Below are 14,776 nucleotides of genomic sequence, written 5' to 3'. Positions count from 1 at the left end.
AATTAGTCATCCAAGCATCTGCATCACACAGTGTGTGCCTTACTTTGGTACATGGGCTAGCATTTCATTTGCTAATCCTGCACAGAAAATGGCAGTATCAGCTATTTCTCCCTGCAGAGAGAGAAAGCCTTGTAGTGTCCTCTCTCTTTTCCGTCCCCTCAATACTTACCTGCCAACTATCCCATTCTTAACATTGAAGTATTGAAGAATAGACAAAGGTAGATCATGACACAATCCTTCAGAGATCTGTCCTTTAACTTCTCTTACAGGGCCTTAGAATTCAGAAGTCTGCTTTCCAAAGGTTCTTGGGTACAAATTGGTGGGCTCCCTCAAGGCAGAAGGAATACTATCTGCAGAAGACCATGCATCTCAGATGACCTTCCTTTCTTTCCTTTTCCAATATTTTTATTAAATTTCATATACACAAATACAGAATTCATAAGGATACTTATTATAAATCAAAATAAGGTAGCACAAAATGCACTATATATAAATCACACTGATACAATCACAGTATCCCATATTCATAATCAATCAGATAAAATAAATTGAATTATGAAATACAATAATATTCTTAATTATATTGTAAAAAAAATCTACACCCACTACCAAGACAAAGCTGGTTGGTAGAAAAACACAAAAGAAAAAAAAGTGTACTTTACCATACAGTGTTTTATAATAATAGCCCAGATCTATATTTTAATAACAATAACAATTCAAAGATTTTCAAAATAGTTCAAAAAGGGTCCCCACAGCGTTTGAAAATCTTGACTAGAATCAGAAATCGAACAACAAATCTTCTCTACATTTAAGCACGACATAAGATCGCATAACCATTGAGCATGTGTAGTGGGGGGCAATCTCCTTCCAGTTAAGCAAGATCGTCCTCCTCCTAGCCTTGGGTACAAATTGGTGGGCTCCTTCAAGGCAGCAGGAATACCACGCATCCCTGATGACCTTCCTAATCAAAAAATAGTTTGGTTCTGTCTTGAAAGGGGAAGTGGAAAGACTGCCCTAGCTGAGCTATAATCGAAAGAGAAGCATTGTGCACTGCAGATTCATGACTATTTTCAGATGTTGCAATGTTCTTAAGAAAATAATTAAAGGGAGCAATATGTTTCCTTATAATGGAGAAACTATTTTATTTCAAACCCTATGTTTACGTAAGACGAATATGGCTTTTAGGTGCATAGATATATCAAATACACAGCAATTTATAGTTGATAAATTATACCTATTTAAAGCAAAGAAATGCAATATAAATCATTTACCTTTCTAAGTAAGTATGTACAGTCAGGTTCACACTTTTAATTACTGGGAAAAACTTGGTAATATGATATTTGTGAGGATTCCTAATGTTAATATTTTTAGACATTATAATATTACCTAATCTAGAATTTATGCAGTAATTTATACTCCAAATTATATTTTTGTTACAAATATAAATGTTGAAAAATCATGTTCCTTTGGTAATCATTACCTTTCACTATACTAAACTTATCTGCCAGCTAGCCATCATTTACAGCTCCAGTCATATTTTCAGCTAACTTTTCTTTTCCAATGCCTTGGATAGCACTTGCTTTTCAGCTCCATACTTATCTCTCCCAAATTCATTCTGGTTTCCATGGCACTATAATAGGTTTTGCCAGAATTATGAATGTCATTCTCTTATCAGTAAGACCATGGTGCATTACCCCTCCTTACTTTCTCTACAACATTTAGTCTCTTTGACAATGCAATCCTCTGCATTTTATCTCTTTAGCTGTCGAGACCACCCTCAGGGTTGCATACCCAGCTGTCTAACCTCTGGACATACATTTCTTGAACTGAATACCCCTTTCACTGCTTGTTGTAATACATACTTGCTTTGCAACAACAGTAGACAGGGCTGAGGATGGAGCAGTTGGTATACAACTAGATGCAGTGTGTATTGAGATGTGAGGAAGGATAGGCAGATGATGGGGCAAAATTGCAGTCAGTGGGATGGGTTAAGGTTTAACAGCAAGCCAAAATCAAAAAGGGTGATGAAAACAGGACTGAAGGTATTATGATTGAATCTATGCAGTATATGGAATAAGGTAGATGATCTTGTAGTGCAGTTAGAGATTGACAGGTATGATTAGGTTAGATTAGATTATGAGAACACTCAGTCCTCTTTTATTGTCATTTAGAAATGCATGCATGCATTAAGAAATGATACAATGTTTCTCTGGAGTGATATCACAGAAAACAGGACAAACCAAAGACTAACACTGACAGAACCACATAATTATAACATATAGTTACAGCAGTGCAAAGCAATACCATAACTTGATGAAGAACAAACCATGGGCACGGTAAAAAAAGTCTCAAAAGTCCCCGAGTCGATCGACTCCCGAGTCCCTGATAGCAGGCGGCAAAAGGGAGAAACTCCCTGCCATAAACCTCCAGGCACCGTCAACTTGCCGATGCCTTGGAAGCAGCCGACCACAGCCGACACTGAGTCCATCTGTCCAAAAACTTCGAGCCTTCGACCTCGCCCCGGCCGCTGAAACAAGCAAAGCCGAGGATTTCGGGGCCTTCTGCTCCAGAGATTCCGGACCACACAGTAGCAGCAGCAGCGAAGCGGGCATTTCAGAAGTTTCTCCAGATGTTCCTCCGTACTCTCACGTCTGTCTCCATCAAATCAGAATTGTGCACAGTCCCTTACTTGACAGATAACAGATGTTCATCACCGGAGAGGCCGTGCGCGCTGCCGTTGCGCCGCCATCTTCTCCTCCTCTATGATGTTGTGGGCATCACTGAGTCAAGGCTGTAAGATCATAATTGGGAGCTTAACATTCAAGGACACACGTTGTATTGAAAGGACAGAGATACATGGGGTGGCAGGTAGTGTTGAAGGAGCAGGGTGTCTGCAAAAGGACAGATTGGGGGAATAGGCAAAGAAGTGGCAGATGGAATTTAATGTAGGGAAGTACATGGTAATGTACTTTGGCAGAAGAAATAAAGGGGTGGACTATTTTCTAAATAGGGAGAAAATTCAAAAATCAGAGGTGCAAAGGAATAAGATTAACTTGCATGTTGAGTCAGTGGTGAGGAAGGCTATTGTAATGTTAGCATTCATTTTGAAAGGACTAGAATGTAAAAGCAAGGATGTAATGCTGAGGCTTTATAAGGCACTGATGAGGCCTCATTTGGAGTATTGCGAGCAGTTTTAAGCCCCTTATTTAAGAAAGGATGTGCTGACAGTGGAGGGTGTTCGGAGGAGGTTCACAAGAATGATTCCAGGAATGAAAGGGTTATCACATCAGGAGCGATTGGTGGCTCTGGGCCTTTACTCGCTAGAATTGAGAAGAATGAGGGGGAGTCTCACTGAAACATATCGAATGCCTAGATAGAGTGGATGTGGAGGGGGCGTTTCCTATGGTGGGAGTGTCTAGGACTAGAGGTCACAGCCTCAGAATAGAAGGACGTCCATTTAGAATGGAGATGAGGAGGAATATCTTTAGCCCGATGACTATGAATCTGCGGAATTTGTTGCTACAGGTGGCTGTGGAGTCCAGGTCATTGGATATATTTAAGGCAGAGCTTGATAGAGTCTTAGTCAAGGCATAAAAAATTATAGGGAGAAGGCAAGAGAATGGGGCTGAGAGGAAATGGATCAGCCATGATGAAATGGTGGAGCAGACCCAATCCGCCAAATAGCCTAATTCTGCTCCTATGTTTTATGGTCTTAAGGATTTTCAGATTCTTCCACAACCAGAAGCCCTAGATGTACTTTGAGATTCGTAATCTGGAAGGTCAATATGAGTGCAAAGAGGCAATTTCAGACTAGCTTGGAATCACAGCTTGATGCTCAATGGGGCTTATGCAATATTACTTCCTAGAGGCAAAATTAGCATAAATGGCTATGGTCCATCATTACTGGACGTGCTCAATGTCTTTTATGCATGCTTTGATGGAGAGAACTATGACACACGCACACAACCTCCCGAATCTCCCGATAATCATGTTATCTCTCTCTTTCTGAAGCTGACATCAGTGTATCCTTCAAGAGGGCAAATCCTCGAAAACTGTCTGGTCCAGAGGCATACATGGTCAAATATTAAAGATCTGGCTGGAATATTTATTGACATATTCAACCACTCGTTTCTGCAGTTTGACGTTCTCATCTGCTTCAAAAAGGCAGATATTGTATCAGTGCCTAGAAGAGTGTGGTGACCAGCCACAATGACGAACGTCTGTTTGTCCTTACACCAACCATAAGGAAGTGCTTTGAGAGGTTGGTTATGGCACAAATGAATTCCTGCCTCAGAAATTACCTCGATATTGCCTACCATCTGCCCTGGGGCATCTGGACATCAGGAATTCTTCATCAACTATATCTTGGTATTCAACATAATCATCTAATCCAAACTCATCATCAGCCTTCAAGACCTGAACCTCTGTACCTCCCTCTGCAACTAGAAACTTAACTTCCTCGTCAGCAGGTCTCAATCAGTGAATAGGATTGTGGAACACAGAAGTGACCTGATGTGATAGTTCCTGAAAAAAAGAAACAGAAATTTTAAATCAAGTGCTGACATATCCCATAAATAATAAATTTGTATGGACAAGATGCAGACAGAATTGCAAAACACAAGACTAATGATATCTTGTTTTGATTAAAATATAAACTGACCAACCTGCTCAAACATGAAATGTCTGACCACAAAGCAGTTGGATGATATCCCTATACTTATCACTGTTTGGATCAGTAGGTGAAATCAGTTGCACTGATGAATCTAATAGTTTTCTTATGCTGTATCATGACATTTCATTCTGTCATTAGCAGCAGTGTCAATGGAAGAGGGGAGAGTGGGGGAAAGATAAAAAGTAACTGCTTCTCTTGAGAGTTAGCTGAAGAGAAAGGTACAGTGGTGTTAGAAAGTTTATGAACCCTGTAGAATTTCCTCTATTTCTGCATAAATATGACCTAAAATGTAATCAGATCTTCACGTAAGTCCTAAAACTAGAAAAAGAGAACCCAAATAATTAACACAAAATGTTATACTTGTTCATTTATTTATTGAAAAAACATATCAAATATTACATTTGTTGGGAAAAGTACGTCAACCTTTGCTTTCAGTGATATGACACCCTTGTACAGCAATAACTTCAACCAAGCATATCCGGTAACTGTTGATCCATCCTGCACATTGGCTTGGAGGACTTTTAGGTCACTCCTTCTTACAAAAATGTTTCAACTCTGAGATGTTGGTGGGCTTCATTGCATGAACTGCTTGCTTCAGGTCTTTCCACAACATTTCTATAGGATTATGGTCAGGACTTTGACTCAGCCATTCCAAAACACAAATTTTCTTCTTTTTAAACTATTCTGTTGTTGATTTTCTTTTGTCTTTCAGATCATTGTCTTGTTGTATTATCCAACTTCTGTTAAGCTTCAGGTGACGGACCGCTACCCTGGCATTCTTCTGTAAAATGTTTTGATACAAATTTGAATTCATTGTTCCCTCAATGATTGCAAATTGTCCAGGCCATGAGACAGCAAAGCAACCCCAACCATAATGCTTCACAGTTGGGATGAGGCTTTGGTGTTGGTGTGTGGTACCCTTTATCTTCCAAACACAGCAATGGCAAAACTTACAACGTTTGGCTCATTTGTCCACAGAATATTGTCCCAGAAATGTTGTGGAACACCCAGGTGGTCTTTTGCAAACTGGAGATGTGCAGCAATATGTCTGGAGAGTAGTGGATTCCTCCATGGTGATCTTCCATGAACACCATTCTTATTTAGTGTTTTTCTTATAATGGACACATGGGCAGACACTTTAGCAAGTTCTAGAGATTTCTGCAGGTCTTTTGCTGTTACCCTTGGGTTCTTTTTTACCTCCTTCATCATTGCACATTGTGCTCTTGGTGTGATCTTTGTGGGATGCCCATTCCGAGGGAGAGTAGCCACAGTACTGAGTTTCCTTCATTTGTAGTCAACTTCTCTTCCTGTGGACTGATGAACACTCAGGTCTTTAGAAATGCTTTTGTAGCCTTTTTTGGCTTCAAGCATCTCCACAATTCTTCTAAGGTCCTCTGAAAGTTGTTTTGATCGAGGCATGGTGCAAAAAAACTGATCTTTCTTGAGATGAGCAGGCTCTGTCAGTAACATGACTTTGTCTTTTTTATAGGATAGGGCACCTCTACGACCCACACCTCCAATTTCATCTTATTGATTGGAGCACCTGACTCCAAATAACTTTTGTAGAAGGTATTACCCCAGAGGTTCACATACATTTTCCAACAAATACATGTAATATTGGATTAGTTTTCTCAATAAAATATCGTTAATACTCAATGAAATAAATATACTGTACTGTGTGGGCATGTGGCCAAATGGTTAAGGCATTCGACTAGCGATCTGAAGGTCATGAGTTCGAGCCCCAGCCAAGGCAGCGTGTTGTGTCCTTGAGCAAGGCACTTAATCACACAGTGCTCTGCGATGACACTGGTGCCAAGCTGTATGGGTCCTAATGCCCTTCCCTTGGACAACATTGGTGTCGTGGAGAGGGGAGACTTGCAGCATGGGCAACCGCTGATCTTCCAGACAACCTTGCCCAGGCCTGCGCCCTGGAGAGTGAAGACTTTCCAGGCACAGATCCATGGTCTTGCAAGACTAACGGATGCCTTTAATTACTGTTCTTAATGAACAAGTATAATGTTTTTGGATTATTAATTTAATTGGGTGTTCTTTATCTAGTTTTAGGATTTACACCAAGATCTGATCACATTTTAGGCCATATTTATGCAGAAGTAGCGAAAATTCTACAAGGTTCACAAACTTTCTAGCACCACTGTATTTTAAAAGGATCATCTTCTGCTTGGTAAGATGTGACAAGTTATTTGTCACAAGGATTAGTGTAACATGGGGCAAAATCAAAAAGGCGATGAATACAGGGCAGAAAGTCCTATATTTAAATGCACACAGTATACAGAATAAGTAGCAGAGTTAGAGATTGGCAGGTATGATGTTGTGGGCATCACTGTGTTGCAGTTGAGAGAAAATCACAGTTGGTGGATTAATATCTAAGGATAAACGTTGTATCAAAAGGACAGGCAGGGAGGCAGAAGGGGTCGGGTTGCCCTTTTGATAAAAATTGAAGTCAAATCTTTAGAAAGGTGACATAGGGTTGAAAGATGTAGAGTCCTTGTGGGCAGAGTTAGGAAATTGCATGGTTTAAAAAAAACCCTGCTGGGAGTTATATACAGGCCTCTGCACAGTAGCCAGGACGAGGGATACAAATTACAAATGGAGATAGGAAAGGTATGTAAAAAGGCAATGTTACACTAGTCATGGGGGATTTCAATATGCAGCTGTATTGGGAAAATCTGGTTGGTGATTGATCCCAAGAGAGGGGATTTGTAAAATGCATTTTAGAACAGCTTGTGGTTGAGCCCACTGGGAAAAAGGCAATTCTGGATTGGGTGTTTTGTATTGAACCAGGCTTGATTAGGGTTTTGTGTGTGTTACTCTGGATTTCTAAGATCTGCAGTTTACTAAATTTTACTCAATGTCCACTACCACCAGCAATGAATGGCACAGGAAATATTAACTCATCTGAAGGAGTCCATCACCTGACAATTTTTCTCTCTTATTTGAGTACGGCGAAGGGACTGTTTTCTCCACATCTCCTTTTCTCCTCCACCACCCTCGCCCTTTGGCACTGAACTTGCCCATGGGACCTCTCCCCCTCCCACCATTCAGGTAACCTGCCCTGTTACCTCTCCCCCTCCCACCATTCAGACACTCAAACTGTCCTTCCAGATGAAGCCCAAGTTCATTTGCACTTCTTTCAGTTTAACGAACTGCATGAAGTGCTCTCAAAATGGTTCCCTCTACAATGGAAAATCCACATGCAGATTGAGTGACAGTTTTGCAGTACATCTCTGTTTGATCCACAGGCATGACTTTGAACCCGATGAAGGGCCCCCATCAGTCCTGATGAAGCATCTTGGCCCGAAACGTCGACTATTTATTCCCCTCTCTTGATGCTGCCTGATCAGCTGGGTTCCTCCAGCATTTTGTATGTGTGATCCTGAGCTTTCAGTCCTCAGTCACTTTCCCCCCATCCAGCATCTCCTTTTTCTTTGGTCTTCTAGATTGTTCTTTGGTGTAAAACCAAGGACCGCACATCATCTTCCGTTAGGACTTTATACTGAACTTAACATTTTCCACTACTTGCACGATCCACTACATCCCTCCCCACAGATGAGGCTGGACTTCCATGTTCCAGTTTGGCTGCTCTTCCCATTCTGTCTCTTAATCTCCTCCACCTCTCTGCAAATTAACACGCAAGTTTTCTCACAATTCCCGCTCTAAAGAAGTGTCCTTACCCAGGAAGGTTGACGCCGTTTCTCTCCTCGCTGATGCTACTTGACCCGCAGTTACCGGTACAGGTTTATTCGTCAATGTAGCAAGGCTGAGTGAAAAACCTTTGCTTAATGTGCCCTGCAGTCAGATCATGCCATACATAAATACATGAAGGTAGTACAAAGAAAACAGGACGCAGAATGTAGACGATTTTCAGTCTTGTATTTTTAATATTAAATATAAATAGAGCAAAAACAGTTGGCGCGTGTTGCTTCATTTATATTTAATATTAAAAATACTTACACATTTGCCATTTAATCTCCCATGCCTTCTCTATTATATACCTACTTAGATTTTCCTACCTCACTTAATCTGCGTTTTAAAATTCTCAAAACTTTGAAAGGCCTTGGACTTTAAACTTGCATCCACAGGTACTGCCTGCGATGTGGCACCATTCAGATGTCAGCATGCGAAGTGTTTTACTTTTAGATATGAATTAAGATTTGATAGACGTGCAGCCGGTCCATAGACCAAATTGCTCTTGGAGCAACGTTGGGAACTGGGGTGGGAAAACAGCCAATCAACTTTGGCCCTGCTGGAGGGGGCGGGACAAGATCCGTCATGTTTTCGACGTCAGAATTGTCATCGTCCAATGGGAATGGAATGTGACGTCATCCCTTGACAGCTGTTCCATGGCGAGTGATCGGGAGCCGCAGGTCGCCACTCGGAACGGGCGCTGAGCCAGCGGGAGCGGGGTCGGATGTGGAGCGCTGAGGATGAGCCAAAGTGATGCTGGCGGAGAGGGAGCCTCCATTGCCCCTCTCTGCGCCTCCTTCAATCAGGATTGCACGTAAGAAATTGGCTGCCTCTCGTACTCGGCTTTTTCCAGTCCTTAATGTGTACAAATAGTTTCTCCCACCGCATCGGGACTGTTATCATCTCTCCGATAGGAAGGGCAGGGAATGCCTGAGAGCCGGACTGTCAGCAGGCCTACTTTGGGATCTTACTATGTAATTTACCGTTGGAAGTAAGGGTCAGTTTTCAAAACTATCCAGGTCATGGCACGCTTTCTCTGTAGTAACCCAGTTTTGAAATCAGTTTGCATTAATTAATATATGGCGTTCTGTTATATAAAATAACATTTAAGTGACTTTTACTACTTAAATTTGCTTTGGGTGACTCCATAAAGTCAAAATTTCAGACTGTGTAATCTCAGAAGTTTACAGTTGACAGAAGTCCTATAATAAATGCTCAAAATACACGTATAAAAGTGAAAATATAACCTTGTTAAAGATGATCTCAGCAGATGTTCTTATTCATCTTGGATATTACCTCATTATTTTACCTGTGGGGAACAATTCTGATTAAATCAAAGTCATCACACCAACATCTTTGTATTGAAAGTGGAGTAGGCCTTCTTTCTTCCTTTGCAGATTTTACTGGTGTACTGTTGTATTGAGTCTAGTCCTAAAGTCATACGATCAGAATCAGATTCATCATCACTGACTTGTATGTTGTGAAATCTGTTGTGTGGTGCAGCAGTACCATGCAAAACACAGCATTACTACAACCTACAAACTTAAATAAATAGTGCAAAAAAAAATGCAGTGTTCATGGACCATTAAGAAAACTGACGATGAAGTGGAAGAAGCAGTTACTTAAAAATTTGTTTTGTTTTCCAAAGTCAATTGAAAATAAAATCAGAAAATGCCAAAGACATTCAGCAAGTCAGTTGTGGAGACATAAACAGGGTTGATGCTTTGGGTCAATGGATCTTCTGAATTTTTTTGATTTTTTAATGTCAGGGTTTTACTTTTCACAGGTGTTTTGCTATTCAGTGATTTTCAATAGAGGTCATGGTGCTTAGGAATGGAATCGAGGATGACTTCTGTCATTTACCACTAACTTACAGTTGTGTTTTTAATATTTCAGTAATATTTGAGTAATGTAGATATGTTGTTTGATTAAGCATTCTTTGTTAACATAGTTCTTTACAGGTTATATGTTAAAGTGTGTGAATGGCATACAGAACATCATCACGTCACTACACCATATGTCCACGCCTTGCGAAAGTAAATTTAAATGAAGCATGCACATTAATCCCAGTCTCCCCATGTTTTACTTTTGATTAGTTTGGAGTTACAGAACATAACTGTGGTGATAATCATAAATGATATGCTCGATTGCACAAGAAATAACTGTATATATTATACTGAGCAAATTGAGCAGTATTTTGAAGCAAATGATATAGGCAATGAAAGCGAGTGCCAGTTTTGCTAAATGCTTTGGGTAGACAGGCATGTAGTTTGCGTAGAAGTTTAACTATTCCGACCAAACCAGCCGAAATGAGCTTTGTTAATATTGTGAAAGTTATGCGGGAATAATTAGAGAGTCCATTTCAGCTTATGGGAATGAATTGAAGTTGTCTGAGTGTTGCCAGTTCAGTAGTGAGCTTATTGATACACTGTGAGATCATTTAGTTTGTGGAATTTTACAAAAAAGAATTCAAAAACGGCTCCTAACTGAAGCACAAATCACATTTAAAACAGCAGTTGAAACCAGCCTGGCTGCAGAAATTGTGTTAATATTGTGATCACATAGACCAGACCAATGCAGATTTAAAGGCGAAACCTGCAGAAAATGCAACAAAGGAGGACACATATAAAAAACATGTCGGGCAGACAAAAGTAAATGGACTGCACAGGGAAGAGCAAAACCTAAAAAGTCAAGTTGCAGTTTCAAGAAGAGCACTAACCTGCATGCTGTTGATGAACAATCTGATAATGATGAGAGTAGCACAAGAATGAGAGGCCTAGAGATTTATATGTGAAAGCTAACAACAGAGAAGCAAATTGGTTACACAAGAAGTGAACAACAAATTAATTAAAGTGGAATTGGGCATGGGCTCAGCTGTTTCAGTCATTCCACAAGATGAGTTTGAACGGCATTTCAAAGATACTGAGCCTGCAGATATCCAACTAAGAATTTATACTGGAGAAAAGATAACTGCCATGGGAATGGCATTGGTAATAGTGAAATACAACGACCAACAAGTCACATTGGGCGTGTATTTGGTAAAAACAGGAGGGCCAGCACTGTGAGGTCATCATTGGCTGAGACGGCTGCAACTTGATTGGAGATCCATCCACCATTTGCATACCACATCCCCTTCAGTAGAATCAACCAAAAGCGAATTAAGACAGGTACTGGATGATGCCACAGTACCGTTCAAGGATGGCATTAGAAAATTCAAGCATATAAAGGGTAAAATAATGTTAAATGAAAATGCCACACTCAAGTTCACAAAGCCCATCTGTTTCCTTATACCATCCATGATAAAGTAGCCAGTGAGCTTGATCACATGGAGGCTGAAGGAATTAGTTCCAAGGTTGAGTGGAGTTCCTGGGCAACACCAGTGATCTCAGTAGCCAAGAAGATGGGTCTGTCAGGATTTGTGGTGATTTTAAGGTCACCGTCAACCCAGTACTGAAAGTAGATAAATACACTCTACCCAGGATAGAGAATATCTTTGCAAACCTTTTTGGAGCAAAGCACTTCTGCAAAGTGGACTTAGCTGAGGCCTACCGACAGATGGAGATGGAAGAAAAGTCCAAAGTGTTTCTCACCATAAATTCTCACAAAGGGCTTTATCGCTATAACAGGCCTATTTTTGGAGTAGCACTGCACCTGCACTCTGGCAGAAAGCTCTGGACCCAGTACTGCAAGGCTGCCCAGGCACTCAGTGTTACTTGGATAACATCAATGTTATTGGTAAGGATGATGAGGCATGTCCAAAATCTCAAGTCAGCGTTAAAAAGATGAGAAGATTATGGGCTCAGATCACAATGCAACAGGTATCGTTTCGTCAAACCAAGCATCACTTACTGTGCTCACACTATTAATGAACAAGGATTACCCAAGTGTGCTGAGAAAATTCAAGCAGTGGTGGATGCCCAAGGCCAAAGGACATGTCACAGCTGTGGTCGTCTTTAGGATTTGTCAGTTATTATAACTGGTTGCTGCCAAACCTGGCTATGTGCTCCAACCCTTGAGCTCATTACTACAGACAGGGAAGAAATGGCAATGAACAAACCAGTGTAAGGTGGTTTTCGAAAAGGTAAAGGAAATGGTGACATCAGGTACTGTACTCACACATTATAATCTACATCATCCAGTGAAGCTTGCCAATGATGCTTCGCCTTATGGCATAGGTACAGTCAAGTCACATTTCAGAGTCATAGAAAAGTACAGCACAGAAACAGGCTCTTCAGCCAATCTAGTCCGACTGGACCATTTAAACTGTCTGGCCCCATCAACCTGCACCCGGACCATATCACTCTGTACCCCTCCCATCAATGTACTTATCCAAATGTAATGCCCTGGTAAAGGTTTCCCTGCTAATGTTGTAGGGTATTTCATGTAACGGTCTTTCTGTAGAAACAGTGTATTCTGCTGGCAGTGTTTGGGTTAAAGATCAGGGTTGCTTAGAAATATGTGTTATCCAGTCAGGAGAGTGGAACTGGTTCTGGAGAATGCTGGGGGAACAGTTTTTCTGACGAACATTGAGGTGGATCGAGGTCTTTGTTCAGTGGGAGATGGAGAGAGAAGGAGCTTGAGAGAACTGGCCATAGGATTCAACCTGGCAGGAACGTGCGATCCAATGGAGCCCAGGGTTGTACGCAGTGTACAATCTGTTATTTTTTGCCGATAGGCGATTGCCGGGGCAGCAAGTCACACAGCATTCACACAAACCGGGGTTTGGGTAGGCGAGACATTCCAACATCACGGATTTGGCGGGATCAAAGTTGTATACACCCTAGACATACGAAGCCTGTGAAAGGCGGGTTTCTCGGTGCGCAGCCCAGTGGCTGTTAGTGAGGGGCTAATGAGACGCATTTCCAGAGACACCCAGTAAAAAGAGGTTTCACAAACTTCTCTTAAATTTTGAAATCAACTCGCATGCACCACTTACACGGGCAACTTGGTTCTCTGAATGAAAGAGTTTACCCTCATGTTCCCCTTAAACTTTTCACCTTTCATCTTTAACCCGGTGGAAAAAGCCTGCTTGTATTTACCCTACATATACCCTTCATAATTTTGTATACCTCTATCAAATCTCCCCTCAGTCTTCTACGTTCCAAGAAAGAAAGACCTAATCTCTTCAGTCCTTCCTTATAGTTCAGGTCCTCCAGCCCTGGCAACATCCTTGTAAATTTTCTCTGTACTCTTTCAACCTTATTTACGTCTTTCCTGTAGGTAGGTGACCAAAACTGCGCACAGTATTCCAAATTTGACCTCAAAGTAACATTTCATCTCTTGTACTCAATACTTTTGATTTATGATCATTAGGTGCAAAATGTTCCCCTACACAAACTTCTGTCGCCTGCCCTGTCTCATTCCCTAATGGGAGATCAGGTATCGCACTCTCTCTCATTGGAACTTCTACTTGATAAAACTGCTGAATGGATCCTGACCCGGATCTGGGCCGTACCCTCCAAATATCCGGACCTGCCTCTCGGTTTTGTTTGCACTACCTTACTTCCAATTTTTCTATTTTCTATTTATGATTTATAGTTTAAGTTTTTAATATTTACTAATTTTAACTATTTTAAATATCTTTAATATTTAATATTTGTAATCCAGGGAGTGTGAAGCGCAGAACCAAATATCACTGTGATGATTGTACCAATTGTTTGGTGACAATAAAGTATAAAGTACTAACTGATCAAAGAAACTTTCCTGAGCACATTTAACAAACTCTATTCCATCTAGTCCTTTTGCATAATAGAAGTTCCAGTCAGTATGTGGAAAATTAAAATCACCTATTATCTTGACAAGATGGTACCAATGACTAACATGACTAACGGCAATGTCCCGCAGACAGGTCACAAAACTACTACCTCTTCTCCTTCTCCTCCTCCTCCTCTTCTAAATACAATTATACTACTAATCTGTATACAAATAGAGCCTGTAATTTACATTTTGATAATGTGTTTTTGGGATAATTGAGTGATCTGGCTCCTTTGTTGTCACCGAGAGAATTTGGCACTGATTAACGAGGACGAGAGCAGAAGCCAAATGAGTGTTTGGAGCTATCTGCCTGCATTTGACTGGTCTCCCTCTCCCTCTTACTTGTTGCTGCCAAAGGAAGGTGCAGGAGTCTTGAGTCTTGGGCAAGTTTGATCGGTATAGTTTGCAGAATGGACTCTTTTTATTGGAGGTATCTGCAGTTCATCTTGTAGGTCTGGTTACTCTTCTTTTAGTTACTATTTTGCATGATTTTGATTGGGATGGACCTGCTCTGCAATCAGCAAATGACACAACGCCAAATTCGAATGGTTCCATTTTAATATCAGAGAATGTATACAGTATACAACCTGAAATTCTTGCTCTTCACAAGCATCCGCAAAAGCAGAAGAGAACCCCAAAGAATGA

At 40.9% G+C, this 14,776-nt stretch overlaps 1 protein-coding gene and 1 long non-coding RNA gene across 2 annotated transcripts in view; one reads left to right on the top strand and one right to left on the bottom strand.

Annotated features, from left to right (window-relative positions):
• Positions 1-436: 436 nt before the first annotated feature.
• Positions 437-8,816, bottom strand: LOC134336529 (uncharacterized). Its single transcript, XR_010015816.1, has 3 exons — positions 8,704-8,816; positions 8,365-8,479; positions 437-4,524 (listed from the first exon to the last, which is right to left on the bottom strand). It is a non-coding gene; the product is annotated as an uncharacterized LOC134336529 (long non-coding RNA).
• Positions 8,817-9,017: 201 nt separating this feature from the next.
• wipi1 (WD repeat domain, phosphoinositide interacting 1) overlaps positions 9,018-14,776 on the top strand; it is a 113,928-nt gene continuing 108,169 nt past the window's right edge. The window contains exon 1 of the mRNA XM_063074509.1: positions 9,018-9,191. Within this exon, the coding sequence (XP_062930579.1) occupies positions 9,118-9,191 (74 nt within the window). The 5' untranslated portion in view covers positions 9,018-9,117. The remainder of the gene's footprint in view (positions 9,192-14,776) is intronic.

The sequence above is a fragment of the Mobula hypostoma genome, chromosome 22, assembly GCF_963921235.1.
Source record: "Mobula hypostoma chromosome 22, sMobHyp1.1, whole genome shotgun sequence".
In the NCBI taxonomy this organism is placed as follows: Eukaryota; Metazoa; Chordata; class Chondrichthyes; order Myliobatiformes; family Myliobatidae; genus Mobula; species Mobula hypostoma.
Note: the sequence above shows the minus strand (reverse complement) of the source record. Positions and strands in the feature narration are given on the sequence as shown.